General features: G+C 40.7%; 1 protein-coding gene across 2 annotated transcripts; it reads left to right on the forward strand.

The window, feature by feature from the left end:
- Positions 1–1,993: 1,993 nt before the first annotated feature.
- On the forward strand, positions 1,994–22,928 carry TM2D1 (TM2 domain containing 1). 2 transcript variants are annotated; one of them, XM_075615976.1, is made up of 7 exons: positions 1,994–2,160; positions 7,851–7,924; positions 8,218–8,326; positions 10,237–10,328; positions 11,240–11,313; positions 16,109–16,226; positions 16,312–18,534. In XM_075615976.1, the coding sequence occupies exons 1-6, from the start codon at positions 2,024–2,026 to the stop codon at positions 16,217–16,219; spliced, it is 597 nt and encodes a 198-aa protein (XP_075472091.1). In that variant the 5' UTR covers positions 1,994–2,023; the 3' UTR covers positions 16,220–16,226; positions 16,312–18,534. The 2 variants fall into 2 exon arrangements, with proteins under 2 accessions (XP_075472091.1, XP_075472090.1); XM_075615975.1 differs by lacking the exon at positions 16,312–18,534 and adding an exon at positions 18,550–22,928 and having other exon boundaries at positions 1,995–2,160.
- The last annotated feature ends 287 nt before the right edge of the window (positions 22,929–23,215 follow it).

Below are 23,215 nucleotides of genomic sequence, written 5' to 3' on the forward strand. Positions count from 1 at the left end.
ACCGTATCGTGCCAGTCATTGACCACCTCGGGCTAATGGGTGTGCAACATCATACTCTCCAAAGGATAGCTCAAGCCCTGCCGTAAGGCTATGGGCATTGCTACTACCTTACCATGCCTCATTGGAGGTCCAGAGCCATGTAACCACCTCCACCAACTTCCACTGGAACTCGCCGAAAAAACCTTTATCACTTGGACCACACACACGTTCCCAGCACGCTCAAACCCCAACACACATACATACATACATACATATATATATATATAGTGTTCGACAAACCTATACATTTGCATGCCCCGAGCGAGTGGATTTAACATCGTGGTGAGCTCCTATTGGCCCAAGCAGCACACGTGTGGTACTAGGTGGCGAGTAGATTTTTTTGTTCGGCGAGTAGATTTTTTGGTGATTTGTCGACCACTGTATATATATATTATATATATATATATACACTCCTCCCTGTCTTTCCCCACCCTTACCCTCAGCCTCCCTCCCCCAGTCGAGAGAGAGAGAGAGAGAGAGAGAGAGAGAGAGAGAGAGAGAGAGAGAGAGGAGAGAGAGAGAGGAGAGAGAGAGAGGAGAGAGAGGAGAGAGAGGAGAGAGAGAGAGGAGAGAGAGAGGAGAGAGAGAGAGAGGAGAGAGAGAGAGAGAAAAAAAACTGGGAGGAGGGGAGAAAGGCTGAGGGGAAGGGTGGGGAAAGACAGGGAGGAGAGGAAGGTTGGGGCGAAGGGATGGTGGGGAAGACTGGCGGGAGGGAGGGGAAGACTGGCGGGAGGGAGGGAAAAACTGGGGGAGGGGAGAAGATGGGGGAGGGGAAAAGACTGGGGGAGGGGAAAAGACTGGGGAGGGGGGAGACACCAATTGTCAGTTATCCTAGCCTTGAGCCATTGCACTTTTTTTTCATAATGTCAGTGCAATAAATCTACCACTTCCATTTTCAAACATGTGGTGGTGAGTTTTTCAGCCAGATCCCATTTGTGGATTAACAATTCTGAGCATAAGGACAAACATGTGAAAAGTCTTTTAGTGAGGTTCAGTAGAACATTGCGAGAGGTCTCGTCATGTTCCTTTGACTTGCATTGTGAGGGAACATTTTTCATGGTGGAAGTAGAAAAACAACACACATTTGTCGTGATTTATAAGCGAGTGTTCGATAAAAAAAGAGAGCGCTGGCCACTATGGTTCTAAGGGATACTATTGGGGTTTTAGTTTGGGACGAATGAAGCCATGTATTTGTATTAAATTATGTTTACGCTCATGTTAAACAACGTATTTAGGTAATTGGCAGGTGAAAGCACTGTTCTGCCAATGGCTCCATATTTAGATACGCATAGTGACTGGAACATAGGCATGGAGAAGGGATAACTTTTTATATGGCTGTCTTTGCTACTCTTTGGAGAGACAGAGTGAGAGTGTGTGTGTATAGAAGTGAGAGCGGGAGAGGGAGCATAACGGGGAGAGTGTGAGGGGGAAGAGAGATGGGGGGTGCGAGAGGTTGGGTTTCCCCAGAATTTCACAAGCTAATTCTGGGGTTCCTTAACCACAAAAAGCTTGAAAACCACAGCTCTAAACTTTACTTTTCATGGTGTTTAACAATCCAAAGACATCTGCTTGCAAGTATCAAGGGATAAAACAAAATGGCTGACATTCCCTGTACAGAAAATTATCGTATTTTTTAATTGTGTAAAAAATATAAGTTATTACAACGAACTTATAAAGACAAACTTGCTGCATGCTTTACTTGAGCACTTTTCATTCTTGTACCTCAAATACTTTCTGTTGTTGCCTTTCCTCACATACTTACCAGCCCTCCCTATTAGTCAGGGAAATATATTGGCTCTATATTGTCCGTTATCTCTCTCTGCCTAACCCAATGCAAATCAACAGACTTCGTCTGCATCTACTTCACACAGTGCGCTATAGCTTTAAGAAGAGAAGAGGCGGCGCTAAGACCCGGAAGCGCTTTGTCACGTGACGGCAGGGGAACTGGTCTCCTTCACTGCATGTTTATTTTGCCACTCCCAAGATGGCGCCCTCCAGGCGCTTGCCCGCCGTTGTTGCAGCGGGAGTGTTGTGTGCTTGCACATTATTATTCTGTGTGACAGCAGACGACTGGACGTCTTTCGCTGAGATAGTGAAGTGTGATGAGCTACGTCTGGGACAATATCCTTCCCCGGGGGCTGGGCTGAGGGACGCAGGGGATGTGTTTGGGATGAAAATATACCTTAATGATCATAAATCCTTTAGTGTCAGTGTGGCTGACCTCTCTGACACTTAAGGGGTGTAATATAGTGCGCGTGCGGGAATTATAATTGGCTGGTTTAGCTAGATGTTTGTATACTTGGGACGTGAGCGTTGGCGTGGCAGAAAATACAAGAAAATGGTACTTTTATGCTGCTGCCACGCCGCGAGCCAATCACAGCGCGGCCTAACGCTGTGACGTCTGAGTCACACCCCCTAACTACGCGCATCACCGCTTGCACTCTTGCAAGTAAACGCGCACGCCACATGGATGCGCAGCAGCGAGAACTATATAACAAGCCTAAGGCTAAGGCCTGGGACATAGTAAGCGCTTAGGTGCTGCTGCTCGCTCTCGCTTGCTGCCGCTCGCTCTACAAGGAGCTTTTTGCTGTCCTGGCAGAGGAGACAGCAAGTGCTTGGAGGCGGGTATCACTGTGTGTGTCTGTGTCACTTGGTAGCTGTCAGTGTGTGTGTGTCACTTTGAAGTGGTCTGTGTGTTTGTGTGTCACTGGGGAACCTGTGTGTGTGTGTGTGTGTATATTATATAATATTTTAAAAATTAAAAAAAAAGACATGTGAGAATAAATTATTTATTAACATTGTGCAACTTTGATAAATATATTCACGCACGCGCACATGCATACACATAGACACACAGGGGCACACATGCATACACACACACACACATGCATACACACACACATGCATACACACACATACACACACAATGCACACACACATACATACACGCACACACACACATGCACACACACAGGAGACATGGATCGGGGCAGAAGGGGGACAGACCGTCAGGGGGCGGGCCGGGGGCGGGCGCGTCACTGGCCGGGGGCAGGCCAGTGACGTCACGTAGCTGGTTCGCCCTCATTGGGCGAACCGCTCACGTTACCGGCCTGTCTCGCCGGCAAGCGGGGGAATTTTAAATTCCCCTGCGCAGGTGAGCCCCTACTAAAGCTGCTCTAATTGCGGCTGTAGGGGCTCAGTGCTGAGCGGGAGCGCGCCTCAGCGTGCTTCCGCCAGCAAGCAGTTAACATGGCCGAGGCCTTAGGACCCGTTGCCCATGAGGGAAGGAGCTACGGGAGGGAGGCGGCTTGGGAGGGAAGTCTGAGGCAGCCGTGCATGGCTCTCCTCTCTCCCCCCCTCCCCCCTGTGCATACATCATCTCCCAATACATGGCGTAATGACCCCCCCCCCTGCTCCCCATATCCTGCGCTCCCCATTTCCCCGTGTTTGCTGATGGGAGACGGGGCGCATGGGAGAAGGGGGGTGTCTCTGAGTTTGCGGGGAGCTGCAGAGACAGGGTGCAGGGGGGCGGGGAGCTGCAGAGACATGGCCGCCCCCCGCACGCAAAAATGCTCCCTATAGACCACAATCAGCCTGAAGTGCCTCTCCACGAGCCAGTGCAGTGTGGGCGCGCTGACTGAGGCAGCGTGGCCTCGGCCTAAGGGGTCAATTTGTACTTAATTGCTGCATTATGCATGTGTTTACCCTATTTCATGTACCTACAGAAATACTCTACATAGCAGCTCATGGTAATGAGTTGGGAATTGTTCGGCAAAAGTAAATTTTGAATAAGTGAAATATTACTCCTGTTAGTTAATGAAGTGCTTCCGTAGCTCTCAATCCTATTAATTCACTAATGAGCAAGCCAGCAACAAACAGGCTGCCTAGGGGAAACATGACTGTTATTTCCTTAAGATATTTTTTGCACCAAGTGCCTGCTCTTTGAAAACCTCATTACAAAAGCAGATTTGTGAATTGTGCGGCACGCAACTGTAATGGGCTCCTTTTTTTTTTTTTTGCTTCTATGTATATGTCATCACAGAACATTTAGCTGTATGCAGGCTATACACATTTGTTTCTTTTTGTGAAAAGTAAATATCTGTTTCAAACAGTACTGCCCAAAAATGCTTTCCATTCGTATAGCACTTTGATATCAAGCATGTAACATTGCCTTGTGTTTTTTTATTTTTACAGAACCAGCCAATGTTTGTGACACTAAAATACATAATACAGGGAAGAATACTACTAAAAAAAGAGGATATTACATAAATGTTTCCTCTTGGAATGTGAATGGAAGTTAATTTTTTCTTAGCTGTCTGGCCCCTCTTCTTTCTCTAGTGCAGGGGAGCGCAATCTTTTTCCCCTGCGCACCCCTGCTGTCTGTCCCCCTCACCTTGTGCCCCCCCCCCCTCTTACCGTGATTCAGACGTTCTGGCGTCATGACATTACGTTGTCATGGCAATGTGACATCACATGACCAAACGACGCTGCTTTGCCATGGCGACGCGTCACCAGGAGCATCTGAATCAAGGTAAGTAAGGTTTACAGAGGCCCTGCAGCTCCCCCGGCATTCATTTAAATGCCTTCGGGAAGCGCGCGCAAGGCTCTGTAAACCCCGCGACCCCCTGCAGCGAATCTTGCGCCCCAAACTTTGCGCACTGCTGCTCCAGTGGATAGGAGGTGAGTGTATCTTCAAAATGTAGATCAGAAGGTCTCATTTTGCTCATCTAGGGCCATATTATTGTCAACAATCATGCAGAAGGCCATATTACTTGTGCAAAAATATTAATAATTGAGGTATTGCATTTAGTGGGCATGAATTCTGAAAAGCAATCTGATACAAACCTTCCGTGATGTTTTTGACTGTGGTAGGAAAGTTCACAAGATGTTGCAGGTAACAGATCATTGACATATATATTTATTTACATTTTTTAAAAATATTTTTATTAGGTTTTTCACAGAAAACAGATATCCAACAGTATGGCAATAGGAACATACAGAGGTGTAAATTAAAATGGTAATATGATGATGGGGCAATAAGCATATTGGATTATCCTAAACAATTACTATTAGTCCAGTTATACTGACATCTGTAAGTATGTAGACAATAATTTAGTTGGTAGGAAGAAAACCAACTGGTCCTGTTCAATATTTATACTGTGTTGGGGGACAACAAATAAGAGACAGAGGGGGGGGGGGTGTAGGCCCCCAACCCCCACATTCGCACTGACTTTTTGGAACTCTACCGGGCTGGATCTATTTTGGGTAGATTTTTCTGTTATCTATCTGCCATAGATTTGGGTTCTTTTGCTCAATACCTTCTGCTAGGGCCAAACCGATTTCCCATGCCAGTTATTATCATTGCTACTCATCTCCCTAGCCACGGGTCCCACATTTTATAAAAGTCGTCAGTCGAATGTTTAAAAAAAGCAGTCATTTGTTCCATCGGCATCACCACATTTATTATTTTCTCTGCTTGTCTAGAGGAGGGGGAGGGGGGCTAGCCTCTTCCAGGAGGCAGCGACAGCGCATTTGGCCGCAGCCAATATAAATGAGATTAGTCGCCTCAAAGGGCAGCTGATATCTTCCACTGGTTTTGCGAGCAGGAAGATCAATGGGTCCCATGGGATTGATAGCTCCGTGGTGGGTTTCATAATAGTTTGGATAGTGGTCCAATATTTCTGAATGGCCGGACACGTCCACAACCCCTCCAACACAAGTCAGACATTGCAGGGTAAATTTGTTTCAGTCTGCTTGGTGTGTTAGATACCAATGAAATAAGATCATATAAATGTTTTCCTTTAGTGGTAGTACATATGGAGGTCTTTGCGGCAAACTCCCAGATATCCTCCCAATCATCACTATCAATATCCAATTTTTAGGTCGGCCGCCCGTTTGAGCACATAGTTGTGTTCAGGGGTGTCAACCGAAGTCTCTATACCAATATACATTTTTGTGATCAGGCCTTTCTGGTATATGCCTCTACTGCAAAGTGATTCGAAATTTGAGAGTGGAGGGAATTTGAGTTTTTGAGAAATTTTGTGCAAGAAGTGCCTGATCTGGAGGTATTTAAACATATGGAGGTATGGTGCGTCGTATTTAATCCGAAGCTCTTGGAAACTAAGAAGCTTCCCTTTGTGTAGAAAATCTGCTATTGTCCAGATGTTCTTAACTTTGAATTGGTCAAATTGTTTGGAGTCACAACCTGGGGGGAAATTAGGGTTATTGAAAAGTGGGATGAGGACGGTGACGTGAGTTTAAATTTATCCTTGGATTTGGCCCAGACATCCCAGGCGCATCTCATTGAGCCCAACGCAACCATTTTTATGCTTGATTCGTGTTTGTCCGCAGAGAGGGCGCTCATTAAATACTGAGATTCTATGGCCAACCAACAATACTGGTCTGGATCAGCGTTCCAAACCACTACCTGTCGCAATTGGGCAGCTTGGTAGTATTTTGATATTAAAGATAAAAAGAAAAAGCGCACAGAGACTAATTCAATACAAAAATGTGATACTTAATGTAAAAAATAACCAGTAACAAACTTGCAATAAAGTTTGAGTTTGGCGCCGACATTTTCCTTTTTCCCTATGCCATCCAACTGACTGTACTGTCAGTATCTGTCTGGCTGCCATTATTGTTATATTTATCTTTCACGTGTTTCCCATTAGGGATATTGTATGATCCCTTTTAGTGCTGTTTTGCACCGTCTTTCTTGTTTTTAAACTTACAATAAAAGAACGTTCAGATCTCCGATATTAACTTCAGCGCGACTCCCAAATGCTGGTAAATGGATAGTCCCTCACACACGAGGGGGGACAGCAACCCAAAGCTGAGTGACAGTCCTGGTGAAAGGCCGGAACAGCCACAACCATAAGTCGCAGGCAGCTGATCACGGCGTCTTCGTGGGAGTGTGCAGGATGCCAGTGTCCGTCGTCACTGTCTCCAGCGTCGTACGTCACTGAATGCAAACTCTACCTCTCCAGGGCTCTCACTCAGCTTTGGGTTGTTGTCCCCCCCTTGTGTGAGGGACTATCCATTTACCAGCATTTGGGACTCGCGCTGAAGTTTATATCTGGGATCTGATCTGGGAGATCTGAACGTTCTTTTATTGTAAGTTTGTTACTGGTTATTTTTTACATAAAGTATCACATTTTTGTATTGAATTAGTCTCTGCGCTTTTTTTGTCTTTAGTTCTAACCTGGACCCCGTTGATCGCGGGAAGGAGCGATAAGCTGCAGGAGAGACAAGGATTTATCAGAGACCAAGTAGTCAGCGCGCGCCTATCACCAACAGCTAGTATTTTGATATGTCTGGGACTCCCATCCCCCTCTCACTCTTGAGTCCAGCATAACGGACCTAGCTGTCCTAGGTCTCTTACCCTGCCAGATGAATTGGAATATTCTATTTGGCAGGGTCTGAAAATGATATAATAACCTAGGGACTATATTCATCTTGACCGATGCTATTCTCCCGATCCATGATATGCGGAACCCGTCCCAGTTCAGTAGATCTTTTTTGATCTTCTCAAATAGGGGCGGGTAATTACTCTGATATAGGGCTCCATCTATAGTTGAAGTTCAATGATTGACATATATTTTAATGAGTTTTGGGGACCAATATTGATGTCCCTGTAGTACAGGGACCACTGTTTCAGGACCCTTCATTTTGATAATTGCATGTCAATTGGAGCTTTTTAATACAAGATAATTCTGTGCTTCTGTTAGCATATGCTATTAAGTAATAAGGGCTGTAATCATGTAGAGTTTATTAATTGTAATACTTAAAGTTGCTCCTTAATTCATTTAAACATTTGTCTGTGAAGATCCTGAAATAAACCATACCACACAAGAACCAAGAAGATGCACAAACTACACAGCTTTTGGTAGGTTTACTCGGTCATTATTTATTTAATTGAAAGGGTTTTAATTGCCTCACAAATAGTGGTTATTGGGTTCAATTAGGAATTTTTGGGATTAACATAATAGATTACCTTGATCACTGAAATCAATCAAACGGTTACTATGAAACACTGAGAAGGTGGTTTTTGAGGTGGGCATATTTGATTTGTATGCATGTTATGGAAATGTGTGATATAGACCTGTATTCTGTATTTTGGTTTAATTATTTAGGGAAAAAATATCCCTATGAACAATTTATATTCTGCCTTTTTTCCAGCTCCATGTTTTCCGGCACCTAACATTTCTTGTAAAGACTATGGTGGAAATGTGACACTCTTTACAGGGAAAGAAATAGGGTTTTTCATGCCCTTTCCATGCCGCAACGTGTAAGTTTTATTATCCTTTTCATTCAACTATCCTTATTCACCAAAACCTTCTTACCGTGCACAGTATGTGTAACATGCAACATTCTTACTGCGCACAGTATGTGTAACATGCAACATTCTTACTGCGCACAGTATGTGTAACATGCAACATTCTTACTGCGCACAGTATGTGTAACATGCAACATTCTTACTGCGCACAGTATGTGTAACATGCAACATTCTTACTGCGCACAGTATGTGTAACATGCAACATTCTTACTGCGCACAGTATGTGTAACATGCAACATTCTTACCGTGCACAGTATGTGTAACATGCAACATTCTTACTGCGCACAGTATGTGTAACATGCAACATTCTTACTGCGCACAGTATGTGTAACATGCAACATTCTTACTGCGCACAGTATGTGTAACATGCAACATTCTTACTGCGCACAGTATGTGTAACATGCAACATTCTTACCGTGCACAGTATGTGCATCATGCAACATTCTTACCGCGCACAGTATGTGTATCATGCAACATTCTTACCGTGTACAGTATGTGTAACATGCAACATTCTTACTGCGCACAGTATGTGTATCATGCAACATTCTTACCGTGCACAGTATGTGTAACATGCAACATTCTTACTGCGCACAGTATGTGTATCATGCAACATTCTTACCGTGCACAGTATGTGTAACATGCAACATTCTTACTGCGCACAGTATGTGTATCATGCAAAATTCTTACCGCGCACAGTATGTGTAACATGCAACATTCTTACCGTGCACAGTGTGTAACATGCAACATTCTTACTGCGCACAGTATGTGTAACATGCAACATTCTTACCGTGCACAGTGTGTAACATGCAACATTCTTACCGCGCACAGTATGTGTATCATGCAACATTCTTACCGCGCACAGTATGTGTATCATGCAACATTCTTACCGTGCACAGTATGTGTAACATGCAACATTCTTACTGCGCACAGTATGTGTATCATGCAACATTCTTACCGCGCACAGTATGGGGATAATGCAAAATTCTTACCGCGCACAGTATGGGGATCATGCAACACTCTTACCGTGCACAGTATGTGTAACATGCAACATTCTTACCGCGCACAGTATGTGTATCATGCAACATTCTTACCACGCACAGTATGTGTATCATGCAACACTCTTACTGTGCACAGTATGTGTATCATGCAACATTCTTACCGTGCACAGTATGTGTAACATGCAACATTCTTACTGCGCACAGTATGTGTATCATGCAACATTCTTACCGCGCACAGTATGGGGATAATGCAAAATTCTTACCGCGCACAGTATGGGGATCATGCAACACTCTTACTGTGCACAGTATGTGTATCATGCAACATTCTTACCGCGCACAGTATGTGTATCATGCAACATTCTTACCGCGCACAGTATGTGTATCATGCAACATTCTTACTGTGCACAGGATGTGTATCATGCAACATTCTTACTGTGCACAGGATGTGTATCATACTTATTTGGATCAGTTTCAGTCCACTACCTACATTGATACAAATGTTTCACTGTTTCATACAGATATAAAATAAATAGTTCACCCCTTGCTGCTAAGAGATCAACACATTGGAATGAAACATGTTTAATCAAATGAGATTATTTATTGACAGTAGCACTAAGCATTTTACTTTTGCAAAATATAGCCACAAAAATACATAACAATGTTCATGTTTATTTGGTAGTTTGTGATTTTGAACCTTTAATTGATATTGAGTCAATTAGTACTCCTGCCCATTGCTGTTAGACAAGAATTATTGAACTGTATAGTACTGATAAAATGTTATTTAAAATTGCAATATTGACCAATGTCCCAGAGTTTTATAATGTATCAGCAATTTTAATCAGCAGAATTTTTGTGTTCATGCAGAAATGGTTATTCCTACAAAGTAGCGGTTGCTCTGTCCTTATTCCTTGGATGGTTGGGAGCTGATAGATTTTATTTAGGATATCCCGCCTTAGGTGAGTGACTGACCCCCACATACATACACTTTTGACCAAGGTTGTTTAGTTTTTTGGAACACCTGTGTGTGTTTGTGTGTATGCGCAAAAAACATATAGATATCGATATAAATATTAAACAAATAAAATTCAGGTGTGCAATTAAGAGTGACTGTTTGCTAAATTATCTCAAATTGTTGCTATTCTCAATCCTCTGCTGTCAAATAACACAAATTGAGATTATTGTAAGGACAGCATTGTTCAACTTGGAAGATAAACCATTACACAATAGAACTGTTATTCATTTTAAGTACAGCTTGGCAAAGTGAACTAATTATAATAATCCTGTCTACTCTGTAAAACTGTTTTAGTATAGTATATTACATCTGTTTTTTAATGCAACAAATATGAATAACAATTTAGTCCCTTCGTTCAGTTGCATCATTTGAGAGTTTCGGTGCCAAGTTATGGATAATGTTAACACCAAGTTTCACAAGTATAGCTTTTAAAATTACTTCATTGCGATTTTCAAAATCCGTTTTTTCATTAAATTAGTTACAAAACCGTGTGGTTTTTGTGAAGTGTAATTAGATGATTTCACTCTTGGACCAGATCTTCAATAGGGAAAACTAATCTAATATTCCTCACTATATGTGTATAATCCTATAAACACGGATTATGATCTCATCGTGCCCAGGATGTAGGGAAGGAAAAGGGTTGTTTTGGGACATTGCATGTTCTTGTATACCACGTGAACAAGTTGTATTAATTTTACTGACATCCAAGTCCATTTTTGTGATCCAAGTAGGTCTGTTCCTTCAAAGCGTGCGTGTGTGCTCACAATCTAATCTTTCTATATTGAATCGAAAAAGTAAGCGTGAGATTATGTATCACAATTCCCTGATCTGCTTTTGTCGGTCTCATTGTCCCAGGAATGTTGAAGTTTTGCACGGTTGGGTTTTGTGGAATTGGCTGCCTCATTGATTTCATTCTCATCTCAATGCAGGTGAGTTGGAACCGCTCAGCCACAAGTGCATAAACCACTTTCCAGGTGGGGACATTTAGAACACACAGAATAGACCCCCAAGAAAGGGTCAGAAGAACCCCATTGAAAATCCACTCTTTGCTGATGTATACAAATTATTGGCAGTAATAGCCCATAAGTGAATATCCCAGAATACCTGACACTATGGCCAAAGAGAGAGAGTTTAAAAGTGGAAAAAATAATAGTTTTATTACAACTTAGTATATTACAAAAAATTAAATTATTAAAATACATAAAAATCCCCACAGCAGAGTAATAAGGACTTACATTTATTGTGGATATATTATCCTCTATTGAGTGTTTGTCATAACATGCTGCAATCCTATTGATGGACCTATAATGGAGATATGGATAGGTAAAACCCCCCTGTATACTGAATATAGTGGAGTATTGTATAGTGTCAGTATATAGCTGTAAATAGGGATAGTAATCCTAATATCGGCTCAGTATTACGCAAAAAAAAAGGAAAAACGAACTATGTATAGAATATGAACAGACACGTTGGTATTCCAAGTATATTAGTATAAATAGTGTTCCATATATACACTCAATATAGGCTCCTAGTTGGAATGAATGATACAAAGAGACACTGGTGGTGTGTACATGTATCAAAACAAGTACCCGATAAGACACATTGTGTCCATATCCCAAACACAGCTTTGTAGGCTTAGTAACAAAATACAGTAGGTTGTTCTCAGTATTGCAAAGTTCATAACAAAACCATATACAGAGATCATGGGAAGTCTTTTCATTCATACATTTGAACCACTGTTATATGAGGAGGCGGTTAAATGTCAGCAAAGGAAATGTACCAAATGAAATGTACTGGCTGCGTAAGTATTCAGCCCCTTAAGTCAGTACTTGGTAGAAGCACCTTTTGTAGCAATTACTGCCATTGGTCTCTTTGGATGGGTCTCTACTAGCTTTGCACAGTAGGATGGTGAGATTTTTGCCAATTTTTCACTGGAAAATTGATCCAGTTCTAATAAGTTTGTTGGGGATCGTCGATGGACTGCAATTTTCAAGTCTTGCCATAAATATTCGATTTGGGTTTAAGTCAGGACTTTGACTGGGCCACTCAAGAACATTATCTTCTTGTTCAACCACCCCGGTGTGGCTTTGGCTTTGTGCTTCGGGTCATTGTCCTGCTGAAATGTGAATTTCTTCCCCAGTTTCAGAGTCGCGGCTGAACGGGTTTTCCTCCAGGTTTCGCCTGTACCTTGCACCATCCATTCTCCCCTCTATCCTGACAAGCTTCCCAGTCCCTGCTGAAGAGAAGCATCCCCATAACATGACGTTGCCACCACCATGCTTGACAGGTGTTGACTGGGTGATGTGCATTGTTGGGCTTGCGCCAGATGTTACGTTTAGAATTTAGACCAAAACGTTAACTTTTTGTCTTGTGTGACCACTAAACCTTTTCCCACATGTCAGCAGTATCATCGATATCCTTTTCCGCAAACACCATATGGGTTTTTAAGTCTTTTTGAGTAATGGCTTCTTTTTTGCCACCTGTCCATACAGGCCAGCTTTGTGAGGGGCCGGCTTGTTGATGCGTGAACACCCACTCCCATCTCGGACACAGGGCTTTGCAGATCTCTCAAGGTCATTGTTGACTTCAGCTTGCCCAGCTGCTCTATTGGGAGGGCGACCTGGTTGCATTGTTGGATCACTATGTGAGTTGCAGCTTGAAAATCTTTATATACCGGAGGGAAATTATCTATAAATTAAACCACTTTGATGACACACAGGCTGAAACCATGTCACTAATTTTGTGACCTTTCAAACAATTCATTTGCACCTGAGCTGATTATGGGCTGCAGTAGTAAAGGTGTTGAATACTTATGCAACTGAGATTAATCTATTTTTCTCTGCGTCTTTATTCTACTGTAAATGCATTTTGTAATCATCACTTTGAAGGCGTTTTTATAGATTATACATGTAAAGTCTAATTTGAAAGTGTCGTGGAGTGCGCTCAGGGGCGAACAACACGTCAACACTTCTGCAAACCACTGTACATGACAAAATCATCATATAACGCAAGGGAGTCTGGGTGGCTGGAGTCAAAGAAGCATATACAAAAGATTAAGAATCAGTCACTGAATTGTCGTCTTTATATGAAACAGCTGCAGTTTACTCTTCTGCGCGGTGTGTTTGACTTGTCATTTAATCTATTGCGTCTCATGTAAAACAATTAAAGCTACAGCTTGATTTATTGCAAAGAAAGGTGCTTTCTTTACGGTTCTAACTTGGTTGCAAAAAAAGCCATTCTACGACAAAAGTAGCTAACCACCTTTTTGTGTACCTTTCTTAAAAAATAAATAAACTAAGTAAATTCTGATTACAGTGTAAGATTTCCAAAGCCAACTTGATGTAAATAAAAGTGTAATCTTTAGTAATAGTTTTGCCGGAGTGTAAACAATGATCTACTTTTAAAATCTAGTCGGTAGAGAGCTTTCATTGAAGTAGATTTTTCCTGAAATACATTCTATGTAGGCTTGCATTAGACTTTATGTATCAGCTGGGTGTTCACATGGTCAGAATCTCAAAAAAAATAATAATAAACTCACAGATTTAGAGCCCACTTTTGTAAAAATGTCAGGCTACAGATGTAACCGACATTATTTTTCCTGTTAACACGAAAATACGCACAAAATAACACGGGCGTTATCTCCTCAACCATTGTACTGTGAAATGTCTGCAACGCATTGCGTTACGGGAGCATCTGGAACATGCTGAGATTCTTTCCTTGATCCTTCGTTAATTCCCGCTGAGTTGAATGGCAGTTAACATGGGAAGGGGTTTCGATGCCTCTTACCAGCGCTTCCTGAATCGCCTCCATGGTTCTGGGAAAGTGGAAGAATCCTATATTGTTTTAGCACACTGTTGGTTCAAATTCCGACGCCTCTTTTTCCGTTGGACGGGGAAAGAGTAAAAACAGTTCTTGTTTCTTCTGACGGGAGGCAGCCATTTCTAAATGTTATGTAAAGCGTATATACTGTGTGTCTCCAGTGTTGCATGGTACAAAAGCATTGTTAAATCGCACTTGTTAAACAGCCATGCCAACTGCACTTTTAAAAACTACAGACTGGCATTGATCTGTACAATTACACTTTTTATTTCTTCCTGTACTTTAAATTCAGCTTTTATCACTTTCTTTTCTTAATCGGTAAAGATTTCTGAGCAAAAGTCTAATGTTGGCAAAGAACGCAGTTCATGGACAGTACAAAAAATGTCGGGACCGTGTCAGATTGTCCAGTTTACAGTAACTAATTCCCAATTAAAGGAATCCTTATGTTGTGCTGATTCATCATATTGAAGTTTGGGTATTTTTTGCAGCTGTTATGTGCATCGTGTTTTAGGGCAAACATTTTACAATTAATTTTCTAACATCAAAGGTTAATCTGCAGAAATGTTTATCTGATGTAATTTTTAATGAACCCTGTTGTTCGTTTAGTGCAACCATCAGCCTTCATAGCGAGAAGACCTGGTATTTTTAACTTTTGGTGTCAAGTCAAAACATGTATATTTTTTTTTTAAATTAAAAGTGTATGTGTAGTATGTATGTTTGTATACACACACACACACACACACACACACACACACACACACACACACACACACACACACACACACACACACACACACACACTATCGTCTTTTCTTTTTTGATATATATATAATCAAAAAATAAATAGACAATACCGTTTTGTGGCTAACGAAATGCTTTTATTTGTGCGAGCTTTCGAGATACACTGATCTCTTCTTCCGGCGATGTTACAATATATACATATACAGACATACATACACACGTTCTGTACATTTTAACTTTACACTGAAATATCTAGGTATCGTATTTTATTATTTATCTAAAGCAGGGGTTCTTAACCTTTTGTACCTCTGGGACGAAAAATTTCCCCTGTCGCCCCATACCAATAATTATATATGTGGCGTACCGGTACCATTTCAATATTTTGATTTCATATGAACGACTGAGTTCAACCTCGCCAGTATCAGCCACGTGTTATTTTAATAGAATAAAAGTAATAAAATGTTACAAAATCAAAAATGGAAATGAATATTTGATGTCTTGAGTTTAGATCATTTTTAGTATTCAAAAAATTAAATCTACAGCAAATCTCAGCACCTTCTCAATTACCCACTGAACCCCCTTCAAGAACCCCCGTTCTGTTGTACCCCTGTAAAAAGTATGTTTAGCAGGGATACCCAGCAAAGATTTAAAAGCATAGCATGCTTTAGTTTAGATAAATCCGTATTGACGCATAAAACGTCCGTTGCTCCTTGAATAAACGTAAGGATTAAAGTGAAGTAACTTGATATTATATATTAAAAGAAAGATTGCATGTACGAGACTTTAATGTCTATGTAATTTAAAATAATCAAAATATTCTGACACTGTGCTTTTTTTTCCGGGCTTGGATCCCAAGAACCTAACCAGCATGACCACCAAAAGCTTTTCTAAAATCCATATGGAAACTTAACAGCACTTATCTTGTTTCTCTAAGAAGTTAATAGCATGTTCAATGATTCTATTTTAATTGTATGGGAAAGTAAGTCGTTTTACCAACATGTATATGATATTGTGGTAGATAATCATGTACAGTATCTGCAAAAACTTTGCTGATAATGCATTTGACCACCTTGAATAGCTGAGAAAGTTTTCCATCTCCTTTACTTTAGAATCTGCTTATAAATTGTATTTTGCTACAATTTTTTTTTTCCCTCTTTCTTACAGATTGTCGGACCGTCTGATGGATCGAGTTATATTCTAGATTACTACGGAGCTAGACTTGTCCGTCTGAGCATCAACAATGAAACATACAGAAAAACACAGTCAGACCCATAACCCACTAGTACGTTTTCATACTACTAACATGGGGGCATTTTTACAGAAACGTTATGTCAACAATACGTCTTCTTTTTTTTTTTTTTTTCTAGACCCAGAGGATCTCCTTGGGAGTCACTCCTGGTTCTGGAGATAACTTAAACATAATCCTATCAAAACGTAATATGGTAACTGACATGCCAATTACTGGTGGCAAATTCATGAGTTCCAACAGGCTTCTCCAATGTTGTTGCCATTAGCAACTGGATCGATTGAAAAATCAATGAAGAAAAATGAGCAGTGATGAAAAATTGCTACTCTAAGACTTTCCGTGAAACGGCTGGATTTGCCAAGGTGTGGAAGTTGTTTGGCTTGTGCTGTCGCCATTGAACTGAAATGGTCATTCTAGTAGGATCGGATGTTACAAGTAAATGCAATGCAACCATGTATTGCCCCCACCCTATTTCATTTTAGTATATTTATTAAAAGATTATTGTGGTGCCTACTTTTACATAGCTCTTTACAATTAGACATTGCTGGATAATTCAATATTGTTACTAAGAAACCTTCAAGCTGCTGTTCAGTGGCAAAGCCACTTATATAACCTGTCTTAGAGGTTCGTATATGCCCCTCAGCGAATGGGAAACAATTAACATGTTAGAGCAGGGGTGGCCAACTCCAGTCCTCAAGGGCCACCAACAGGTCAGGTTTTAAGGATATCCCTGCTTCAGCACTGTTGAAGACTGAGCCACTGATGGAACCACCTTTGCTGAAGCAGGGATATCCCTAATACTTGACCTGTTGGTGGTCCTTGCAGACTGGAGTGAGGTTAGGTGTGTTAGGTTTACTAGTTTGGGTCATCTACCAACTTTGTTAGAAGTCTGAGGTCAGTATCCACTTTTATAATAGTCTGTCCATTTCCCCGATGCCTTTGACCTTGGTCGTGCCAAATGAATAGTGCTGCGTTTTAACAACTAAATATAGTTTCATTGCTTACTAGGCTTAGAACAGTACATTGTTTTTAATCTATCATAGTGTTATCAGTATCTGCCAAGTACAGCAAGACTGAAACATAAGGAATGAATTAGGTTTAGAACTATTTGTGTTGCCGGGGCTAAATTATTTTCCAGCATTAGATTTCGAGAGAACATTGTATTGATCAGGAATGTGCACGAAGTGTTTTTGCAGCTTTGAAATATATATATATATATATATATATATATATATATATATATATATATATACTGGGGGTTGCCTACAACACTTCTTTCTTTTGTTGCCATATTATTTAACTCTTAACTTTTAAAACGAACGTCCCTTAACACATAATACGTGGGCTGACACCCCCCAGAAATAGATGAACGTTTGTCATCCTCTGATTATAATAATGATTTTCTTGTTTTTTAGACTTCTCATGCGGACGGTTTTTGCACAAAAGCCTGGGTGTAAAATGTAAATGTAAAGTAACTCTAATGGGAATCCCGCAACGAACCTTAAACATCATTGAACTGATAATTCTTTTTCTATCCAATGAGCAGGCAGGCTTTCCTAAATCATAAACACCACACTGTTATATAAGGGAGCCTTCTGTTCTCAGAGAGAACCCTGTGCAACACGAAAGTGCCAGGGGCTTCCTTGCCAATCAGAAAAGGGCCTTTCAGCAGTGTCTACATCATTGGTCTTCTCGACTCGCACCGTCCAGGAAAATGTTAACGGATCTCCAGAACCAGGAACGGAAAAAGAAAACCTCTTTAATGTTCTTTTTAGGATAGTGGGTTTAAAACGAGCCCTGTTGAACTTTATAATATATGTTGTAATTCCAAGACTTTCTCAAGTTTTTGCCTATTTCTAATGAGTGCAGCGCGTGTGGTCACATCATGTTTAATGGTTCCCACGGGGATATGCATTGCAGCTTATTGGTAGGGAATTGTATACGTTAATTGAATCGGGTCTCCGATTTGTATTGAAGGCGTTTCAGTTATTAAGGATATTATCGTGGTTCAAACTGTTTTTAGTGTTACTTGCACGTGCTGCAGCATAGATGTTGCACGAGGTTTCAACACCACTTATGAGCTCCGAGTAAGGTGGGGGGTTTTTTTTGTAGGCTAATCTGAATGATTTTGATGTTAGTCCAGTAAAATGGTAAAACGATAATGAATCATTAGGCAACTGATAATTTTAAGGACCATTATTGTCCCTGTCACATACTCTTGACTGGTTTAAGTGTTTTTTTTTTTTTTTTTACATTATCTAATCAGTTAACTGTAAATATTACTGCAAACATGCTTTGCATTTGTGAGTGGAAATGTACATTATTAATCTTGCTAAGACTTTAATGCTTCTCTTTTAAGGTCCTGCCGAGGAATTTGAAAATGAGGTGATGTCCCTACAATAAATACATTGTTTCACTTGCTGCAATATGTAAATATAACATGTCTGTGTTATACAGGCATACAGCGGTCTGTAGGGCAGAATAAGTGTCCGTACTCGCGAAACGAGCGTAGGGACACAGGGGTATGGGGCTATTGAAAGTATGTCCTTACTCGCGAGTGTGCTTAAAGTGAGTGTCCTTAAACCCGCGTATGCCTGTATTGCTTTAAGGCAGGGGTGGCCAACTAATGTCCTCAAGGGCCACCAACAGGCCAAGTATTGGGGATATCCCTGCTTCAGCATAGGTGGCTCAATCAGTGACTCAGTCATGATTGAGCCACCTGCTCTGAAGCAGGCATATCATTAAAACCCGACCTCGGTGGCCCTTGAGGACTGGTATTGTCCACCCCTGCTTTAAATGCTTAACAAAAAATAATGTAAACTATGAGCAATGGATAAGTAGGTGTATTATATTTTGATGTGCGAGAATTTTGTTTATCCAACAGTGCATTTAACTTTCTTGCGAGGTGTTTAAACAACTGTGCAGCTATCCCATTGTCAGCATGTTAAGCAATATGCTAATATGACTCTTTCCTTTGTCTTGTTTACTAATGGATACATTGCTTTCAGATGTAGCGAATATATTGTCATTTCCTTGTTTTAATAAATGTTAATGGCAATGTTCTAAAAAAAGATGAACCCAGCCGCGTTGGGTCCAAATAACAAAGTCTTGACAACATGGCAAGAATTTAGTATACATACGCAGGCCTCCTGTCATATTTTTATCGGTAGTTCATGCTTTTATTGCTCGCCTATATTTATTATGTACTTAATTTATGCATTGTGATGAGAACAAATCACAAATATTAACTAATACATAAATCTCTTCTTTAAATTCAGACCTCCCCAAACTATTTATATTTTGTAGTATGGTAGAGTTTACTGAGCAATGTTTAGTATACAAGCTACTGAAACTTCCAACACACCACCTCTCGGGAAAACTTTTGTGATTAAAAAGTTGTTGAAATCTGAATGTGCAATACTTATTAATGTCTTGTTGATACGAGTACTGCAGAGGGTGGTGAGAAGAGCTGGATAATGAAGGGTTCAGTATTAACGATGTACAATGTATCTGGACATAGTTATTCTGCAGACAACACAAATGAGCACATTTTAATTAGCCATAACCAATTGCTGGACAGTGATACAGTATGACAATATGATAGACATGTGACCTGTCAACCACAGCCACTCGGTGAATGTTTGGGTTGTAACAGATTTTCAATTACATCTCGACTACTATGTAATAGTTACACTTACAGTACATAACCCTGCCAGTTCTAAGAGCATTTTTTCTTGCTGGGTGGTTGACGGTTTGTAAGATTTACAACTTCCCAACTGCACTGCCAAATTACAAGTACATTACCCGATCATGTCTATTGTATGAGTCTCTTAAGTGCTCGAGAGTACTGCAAAGTATGGTGCACAGCATCAGTGGCGTAGTATGGAAATGTGAAGTTGAGAGAAGGTAGGAAGCTCCATAATTATTATCTGGGGACGACTGTAATTTGCGCCATGCTACTAGACCGGTGTGGGAAACACCAGTCTTGAAAGGCCACGGACAGGTTGGGTTTTCAGGATATCCCTGCTTCAGCACAGGTGGCGCAGTCAACGATTGAGCCACCTGTGGCAACAGGTCAGGGATATCTGGAAACCTGACCTGTTGGTGGCCCTTGAGGACTGGAGTTGCCTACCCCTGTATTAGACCAATATCTTGGCTACTGTAGGTTTCAAAAATCTAAAAAGCAGACACAAAAGCCACACTACACTGCACTTCTCCGAGCCTTTTAATGAAGGAGAAAAATGTGTTTTACAGATGTACCGAGTTTGAGCCCTCCTCCTTTCTCTCTCACTCGCTTCAAGTACATCCTGTACTTTTGGCAAGAGGTTGACTCTGAAAATTTCAGAACAGTTCACAGCTTTTAAATATCCATACAGGGTTATGGGCCATGTGTGTTTGATCAGAATGCAATTACTGCACGGTACCATACTTGGAAACTTATCTCCCGTTATGAAGGATGACGAAATACACTAACCTAATTGGTTCAGTATGGGAGTAGTGTCAGGCAAGGTTGTTATGATAAATAGCTTCCTGTGTTAAAGGTTCCCCAGCACTTCTAAGCATCTTGGCTCACCTCCTATATATGAACTATGAATATTGTTCCCTAGGAACCGTTACATCCGTGTCCCTCACATGCGTTCACAGTTTTAGGTTTGAAGTGCTGTACTTATTTTACAACGGTTTAAAATCATCGTAAATTAATTTATGCTTTCAAACTTGATGTCATTTAACATGAAATAATCGGAAAAGGGTTGTGTTCATTGCTGGCCGTTATGAAGATGTGTGTTGAGTAAGCCTTTTGCAGACCTTTGCTTATTGGAACTCGTTATTGGCTCTTTCTAACATTAGTAAAGATGGGATATTTCTTATGTTATTATTTTATATTTTTTTAAACTGGCTTAGAACAGGTTTGAGGGTGGATTAGCTCATAAAAATATCATACCATTTAAATAATTAAATTCCCTAAACACACTAGAGCAGGAGTGGCCAACGCCTGAGCTCAAGGGCCACCAACTGGCCAAGTTTTCAGGATATCCCTGCTTCAGCACAGGTGGCTCGGCTCAATCAGTGTCTGTCTTTGGCTGCAAAAGCCATAAAAAAAATAAAAAGTGTAGCACAAAATTTGTTGATTAAATAATCCCAATTTGGTACTTTTTATTTTTGTCCCACTTTTGCAGCTGGGACATTTTAATGTTTGTGGTCTTATTTTAATAGATTTACTTTGCAATGCTTAAAATAAGAGGGACATTTATAAGAGAACATTTATGCAGAACCTTAAAGCAGCAAAACTTGTGAAATCGTTAAATAAATCAGTTCTGTAGTGTTAGATCAGTGATTTAAAACAAAAAAAAATTCAACTGCTAATACCATTTTTAATGAGTTTTAAAGCTGCAGTTCAAGCAATATCCTGTGTTTAAAAAAAAAAAAAAATCAGTTCTGTACTATGAGAAAATACTTGTAGCATATGTATATGTATATGGTTTTTTTAATGTATTATGCAACAAGCATTTCTTTTTCCTATAGCAACCATTTGCAAAGTCACATCCCCTTCCTCTTCTGAAACACTCTGACACCCCCCTTTTTGAGCCCTGCCCTCTTTCCAGCAGTGCAGCAATCGTATCTAGTGACTGCCTGGTCACATCTTCTCCACAGAACTTTGCATCTTGGGTCCCCTTCTGTTGCACTGACAGCCATTTAGTGAACCCCTGCGCCGAATCTTCGCCGATTGATCAGCAATTTAGCTAATCACTTGTCAGTGTGTAGATTCTATTGATGCACATATTGAATGGATTTTTTTATTTTTTTTAAATGGCAGGTTGAACTGCTGCTTTATCCTTTGATCCTTTGACTTCTAGAGCAGGCTTTAGCACACCTCCCAAACAGTGCAAGATCTTTGCACCACTTTCCTGTTTGTGATTTGTTGCCAATATTTTCAGCAGTTTGAGCTGCAAACTGTAACAATAGATAACGTTACTTTAGGAATATAAGAATACATTGTAGCTGCTGAGCTATACTGACTGAAGGATTGATTTGAAATTGAAAGGCAGCCATTATGTTAGTCACACAATCAGGATTGTTACAGATGTATAACAGGAGCACCAAACGATGGGCCAGTTTAGGTAAGAATGTAGAATTATACATTGTCACACGCTTTACGTGTAAAAATAATAAAAGAAAAGTTGGAACGTAGTATTTACGGCTTTAAAGAATCAGATCTGGTTTGCAAACACTTTTTTTTTTTTTTTTTATATGTACAGTATGGATAATTGCAAAATATGTAAATGCGTCATAAATGATTATAATGGTCATAATGATAAATTGGTGGTTTTCAAACTTTTTGCGCTGAGCTTCCCCTTGGAGTTATAATATTTGGTTACATCCCCCTCACCCAGAAAAATGAGGGTGGTGTAAGGGGCAGACTGGGTGACAGGAACGGAGGAGAGTGGTTGCATGGTGTGGGGAGGGAGAGCACTGCCTCTCCTTTTTGGATTTTCTTACATTGTATCTTACCTAATATTCTGAAACAGGGACTGATTGAACCACCTGTGCTGAAAGGGGGGGGGGGGGAAGGGGTCTTGAGGACAAGCCGAGAACACCTGTTCTAATGGACAACCTAACATATAACAAAATACCCTCCACATTTTATTGATACACATTTTATCTTGCCCACATTTTAAATGTTTTATTGTTCATGATTATAAAATACATGATTATTTGTGAGTAAAAGGATTTATTATACAGCTTTGTTGAATTTTTAAGGTGGGCTCTTTCTTGCTCCATTTGTAGAAAGTGGTACCCCATTCCTGCAGGTCAAGAGGATGTGTATACTTTTGATTTATTTAGCACCACCAATGTACACAGTGCTTTACAAAAAGTGGTGGGCTGCTGTGGACCGGAATGGGGGTGAAGTTTATAAACTCCAGGCCTTAACATGGGATTAACCCCTCTAAAAGTACCGAGAATTGCCCCCAAACACAACATCGGGTGGCTCAAGTGCAGGTGCCCACCCCTACAGCAGCAACGTT

The sequence above is a fragment of the Ascaphus truei genome, chromosome 10, assembly GCF_040206685.1.
Source record: "Ascaphus truei isolate aAscTru1 chromosome 10, aAscTru1.hap1, whole genome shotgun sequence".
NCBI classification, from domain to species: domain Eukaryota; kingdom Metazoa; phylum Chordata; class Amphibia; order Anura; family Ascaphidae; genus Ascaphus; species Ascaphus truei.

Bases quoted from the DNA above. Each gene is read 5' to 3' on its own strand.
- TM2D1 (XM_075615976.1), top strand. From the start codon at position 2,024: ATGGCGCCCTCCAGGCGCTTGCCCGCCGTTGTTGCAGCGGGAGTGTTG. The intron at 7,925-8,217 runs GTAGGTTTACTC...CCTTTTTTCCAG, and splicing joins CACAAACTACACAGCTTTTG to CTCCATGTTTTCCGGCACCT. The intron at 11,314-16,108 runs GTGAGTTGGAAC...TCTTTCTTACAG, and splicing joins TCATTCTCATCTCAATGCAG to ATTGTCGGACCGTCTGATGG.